This window comes from Culex quinquefasciatus, chromosome 2 (genome assembly GCF_015732765.1).
Source record: "Culex quinquefasciatus strain JHB chromosome 2, VPISU_Cqui_1.0_pri_paternal, whole genome shotgun sequence".
NCBI classification, from domain to species: domain Eukaryota; kingdom Metazoa; phylum Arthropoda; class Insecta; order Diptera; family Culicidae; genus Culex; species Culex quinquefasciatus.
In genome coordinates, this window is record NC_051862.1 from 160162108 (window position 1) to 160167413 (window position 5306).

The 5306-nt window shown below is 48.6% G+C and overlaps 1 protein-coding gene across 2 annotated transcripts; it reads left to right on the forward strand.

Annotated features, from left to right (window-relative positions):
• The first annotated feature begins 273 nt into the window (after nucleotides 1-273).
• Nucleotides 274-4504, forward strand: LOC6042870 (GATOR complex protein Wdr59). 2 transcript variants are annotated; one of them, XM_001870816.2, is made up of 5 exons: nucleotides 274-2219; nucleotides 2273-2592; nucleotides 2649-2781; nucleotides 3627-3656; nucleotides 3906-4504. In XM_001870816.2, exons 1-5 carry the CDS (start codon nucleotides 378-380, stop codon nucleotides 4455-4457), a joined length of 2877 nt encoding a protein of 958 aa, XP_001870851.2. In that variant the 5' UTR covers nucleotides 274-377; the 3' UTR covers nucleotides 4458-4504. The 2 variants fall into 2 exon arrangements, with proteins under 2 accessions (XP_001870851.2, XP_038110798.1); XM_038254870.1 differs by lacking the exon at nucleotides 3627-3656.
• Nucleotides 4505-5306: the final 802 nt, after the last annotated feature.

The window sequence follows — 5306 nt, forward strand, 5'->3', positions numbered from 1 at the left end:
CATAATTTTGAGTTTATTTTAAGTTCTCGTTTAGAAACCAACAAGAGATTTTTCTTTTTGACGAGAGCCATTTAATTTACATGTTTTTATCATGAAAAGAAGATAAAATTTAAATATCGATAAAATCGTTGCTGAGTTGATTTTGCTTACCTCCCAACCCAACTGACTACTCAAAAATAAGTAGATTGAAATTTTGAGACCGTGCGGTGTGAAGTCTACACGGTGCAATCAACCACCACCGCCTATTTTTCTTATCAGCTGTTGAGCTGTCAAACAAAGTGTAAACAAAAACATTGAAAGTTATCGCATTTCCCATCAAAAGTGCGTCGCATTTTTGTTCTCGTTTCAGTTTCCGCGCAAAATAATGCTGTAAAAAGATGCTCGCCTCTTTTCCGGATTCCCGCTTCGTGGGTGGTCCCACGCTCAACACCCCCGCCGCCGCCGCCGCCGCCGCCATCGGCACCGACTCCACTGGATGTCCGGCGCGACGGAGTGCTTGGGTACGCGAGTACCGCGACCTGCAGGCCAACGTCATGTCCGTCGACTGGACGGGCTCGTGGATATTGCTTGCCGGGAGGCGTCAGCTTGCGCTGCAATCGATCCGGGACTACGAGATGGAGGGCGAGGGAGGGTGTCCTGCCGGGGGGTTGAGTAAGTTCCCGCGGCCGTGGAAGTACGAAGTCAGTGCGGCGGAGTGGGCGATTTGTCAGAACAGCCAGGAGTACTGTGCGATCGCGACGAGTCAGACGATCGAGGTGGTGACCTGGAAGTCGGGTCAACCGACGATTAAGCACTCGTTGAGGGCGCACACGCGGATGATTACGGACATTGATTGGCACTCAAAGGTTCCGCACCTGTTGGCGAGTTGCTCGATCGATACGTATACGCATCTGTGGGATTTGCGGGATCCGCGGAAGCCGGTTCTGTCGTTGAACGCGGTTTGCATGTCCGGAGCTAGTCAGGTTGGTTTTAATCGGGTTTCTGGGAACTTGGTGGCGACAGCTCATGATGGGGATTTGAGGATTTGGGATCAGCGGAAGGGTTCTTGTCCGATTCAGTACATTACGGCGCACTTGTCACGGATTCATGGGATAAACTGGAGTCACGATCATGAGACGAGTTTGTCGACGGCGAGTCAGGATGGGACGGTCAAGTACTTTGACATAAATAACCCGAGGAGGGCGGAGAAGATCATCACGACTTCATGTCCGGTGTGGCGAGCTCGTTACACGCCGTTTGCCGATGGGTTGGTCACGATCAGCGTGCCTCACCAGGGTCGTGGAGAGCACAGTCTGTTGATGTGGAACAACTCCAAGCAGGATTCTCCGATCTGCTCCCTTACGGGTCATACCGACGTCGTGCTGGACTTTGCCTGGCGTCGGAACAGCTTGAGTGTAGATCCGGAGCTAATCACGTGGTCTCGCGATCAAACAATCCGCATCTGGCGAATCGATGAAGATATCCGGAAGCTCTGCGAACGCTATCCTCCGGAAGATGACGACGGACTCATAATTGATGAAGGGACTTCATTATCTAAAGTCAGCTCGGGCGCCAGCATGAAGAGTCCAACTCGCGAGAAGCAACCGTCGGTATCGCTGCAGCACGAGTTCTCTCTGCTCAACCCGAACATCCCTCACATAGACATCGAGGTGTTGGATCCGGTCAAGCGAACCGCCACAGTGAGGATCTCCGTCAGCGGGTACGTAGTCATGCTGCAGGTCAACTTTCCGCAGCAATACCCGAACAACGGCATCGGTCCGGAGTTCACCTACTGCCAGGGAACCTCGCTGGATGATCAGCTTTCGATCACCCTAATGAAGACTCTCCGGATGACCGCTAGTCAACGTGTAAAGAAAGGTCGCACCTGCCTCGAGCAATGCCTGCGAGCTCTGGTAACCCAACTCAAGAAATCCACCACCAGCGGAGACAAGCATATGCGACTACAGTCACCTCGCCTCGAAGGAGCCCTCAGCAGTGCTCTACACGACGCTTGCGTTCCTTTCCCGAAAACTTCCGGCGCTCGCTTCAGTCAGGTTGGCATCCTGGTCACCTTCTCTCGACCCCTCAACACCAAACGAATCAGCTTGAAGCACCAAAACACCACTCCAAGAGCGCTGTCCGCGATCAGCGGAGGCTACCTCGGCAACGTAATGGGCTCGCAACCGATTCTGTACGCCCACCGGGATCCTAGCGTGTCCTCGTTCTATCTACACGATCGGGTAAGCTTAGACTCTCCAGCATTGACCACCAAATAACCCCACTTTCCTCGTAGAAATCCTCCCGCAACCGGGGCTCCACCCCGAAAGTGTGCGTCGCCACCGTCAACGTGTACGACATCGCCAAGATCCTGTACGTGAGCCGCGAGCTGGCCGAGAACTACATCATCAACACATCGGACGTTGCGGGCATGTGTCGGCACAACCGCGAGGTCGCGGAACGCTGCGGCGGCCGGCCCGACCTCGTCCAGTGCTGGTCGCTGGCGGAGATGATTGCGGCGCCCGCGACCTCCACGGTGGTGGCCGCCGATTTCGATACCGACGACGATATGCTGTGTGCGCAGAACCCGTTCGCCAAGAGTTTGCTCGAGTCGCTGTAGGTTTCCACTACTCTTAGTAAGAATTTTCATTAAAGAGTATTCCTTTGCTCAGCATCAATCACTTTGCCCGGATCTACGACATCCAGACGGCGGCGATGCTGTGCTGTGCGTTTGGCCGGCACTGTCCCTCGTTGTACGAGCTTTCGCGCAGTTCCAGCTCCAGCAGCAAGTCCGTGAACCAGAGCGTGAGTACAAGCGGGAGTTTGTTCTTTTTTTCCATTTCTTAAACTGGTTTTGTAGTTCGTCACCTTTGGATTTCGGTAGCTTTTAGGGTTTGGAGCGCAGCACAATCGTTTTACGTTCGTAGGTTGTTCGGTAGCTTGTTGAGCGGTTCTCTCGTAGATCAGTGTTTTAATATCTGGCACGACTTGCAGTTCATTATAATCTTCCGATTGTTTACTCCGTTTAGTGACCTTAAATCGTAGAAAAGCTGCTTTTCCCGTCTTCCGACGAAAGTACTGCAGTTCCCGGAGGGAATATTTTCCTCAGCTTTTGTTTACAATGCGTACCTACAAATTTCCTCCTTAATGAACACTTAACGCCATACATTCCTTTCTATCACACCATGCCGGAGCAACCTGTCACGATTTTTCTCAACACCTTCTGTTTACAATGCGTACCCACGGATTTCCCCCTTTGCGAGTGTTCCGGAACCTGCAACTTACCAGTTTTCACTATTCCGTTCTTTCAAGCACTTGCGATCGCCAACAACGAAAACAACGTGCTGGTATGACGTTCGCGAATGAAGTTTTTTGACAGCTGTCAAGCAAGGGGGTCCAGCGCTACACACTAAATCTTGTTTACGCAACATTAGTTCTAATTAACCCACAAATTAACCGTTAGAACTGCACCATCCCTATTTAAAAAAACTCATTTTAATTTAGCTACATTTAGTTTTATTCCCCCCGTCACCCTCGCCTATAGTTTGTAAGCTAACTGTGATTTGCCGTACTAAAACTTTTTATGTGTTGGTTTTATTTACAATCCCTCCCTTTTACATTTAATTTATTTTTTCACATTATTCTTATAGCACTTACTAAGTGGTCTGCGCAAAATCAAGGTAATTGGTTTGGTATTTATTATGAATATAGTGTAATATCTCACTCCACATGATAACCGGACGACATCCGTTGAGTTTTACAAAACGTAACCGTATCATATAGTGAAATGCATTTTTGCACGTCGTTTTATCAAACTTTTGAGAGTTTTTTACTTTAATGCATGCAAATACAGCTTTTTCCGGAGAAGTCGTTTCCATCGGAATCCAAATCCAACCTTTTAAACTTTGTTTTCCCCACAAACCAAACAGCCAAGTGGTTCCCCGTACCACACGATCCTCCCGGTGGACAACACCAACAACTCGAACGCCGTCTGGACCCTGGCCCAGCAGCTCAAGCACCTCCGCAGCAACTCCTGGTCCGACTCGCTGGACGACTGCCGAATCGCCGGCCTCGGAGACATCAACCGCAGCCTGCTCGGCGACACCAATCGCTACCAGTACGACAACTTCAAGCGGGCGTACGCCGAAATGCTGTACCGCTGGGGTCTCCTGGTGACGCGCACCAAGGTCCTCAAGTACCTGTCGCACTACGTAGATCCACCGCGCTGTGTGGAGTTCGTGACGGAGTGTCAGCACTGCTGCCGGATCGGATCGCCCGCTTGCTCCAGCTGCCGCAAACCGGTACTGTACTGTACCCTGTGCAGACTGCCGGTGCGAGGGGCGGCCAACGCGTGCCTGAACTGTGGCCACGGAGGACACACCGAGCACATGCGGATATGGTTCGAAAAGCACGACGAGTGTGCCACCGGATGTGGGTGTCACTGTTTGAGGCAGAGTTCGGCGTTGTGCAATTTGAATTAGGAGATTTTTTCTTTTCAGAATAAAGATTAAGTTTTATTCAAATTATACAGATTTGTTTGATGAATTTCAGGAACCTATGTCTATCTTGACCTGCCTTGACACCTAAACCCTTGATTTTTTTTTATTTCAATGCTTCTCATAAAGCTTTCTAGTCTAACGAGAGTGTCACAACCCAGCAAAAAAAAAAATAAATAAATAAAAAAATGTTAATTTGTATAATGTATAATGTATAATTTAAATACACTTCGTACTCACTCAGAAAAATTGAAGCACAAAAGTTGCATCATTTTCTTCTCAAAATTTCTCTAACTTGAAATATAACTCCAAAAATGCTCCAATCTGAGAATTTAAGAATTTAAGAATTGAAGAATTGAAGCATTGAAGAATTTAAGAATAAAATAATTTAATAATTTATGAATTTTAAAATTTAAGAATTAAAGAATATAAGAAATAAAGAATTTAAGAATTTAAGAATCTAAGAATTTAAGAATTAAGGACATTAAGAATTTGAGAATTCAAGAAATTAAGAATTTAAGAATTTCGGCCTGGGTTCGATCCCAGACGGTCCCGGTGGCATTTTTCGAGACGAGATTTATCTGATCACGCCTTCCGTCGGACGGGAAGTAAATGTTGGTCCCGGTCTAACCTAGAGGTTAGGTCGTTGGCTCAGTCCAGGTGTAGGAGTCGTCTCCCTGGGTCCTGCCCTCGGTTGAGTCGCTGGTAGGCAGTTGGACTAACAATCCAAAGGTCGTCAGTTCGAATCCCGGGGTGGATGGAAGCTAAGGTGTAAAAAGAGGCTTGCAATTGCCTCAACAATCAAACCTTCGGACACCTAGTTTCGAGTAGGAA

Coding starts and splice junctions, on each gene's coding strand:
- LOC6042870 (XM_001870816.2), top strand. CDS start 378: ATGCTCGCCTCTTTTCCGGATTCCCGCTTCGTGGGTGGTCCCACGCTC. Junction 2,782..3,626: donor GCAAGTCCGTGAACCAGAGC/GTGAGTACAAGC, acceptor TTATTCTTATAG/CACTTACTAAGTGGTCTGCG. Junction 3,657..3,905: donor GTGGTCTGCGCAAAATCAAG/GTAATTGGTTTG, acceptor CAAACCAAACAG/CCAAGTGGTTCCCCGTACCA.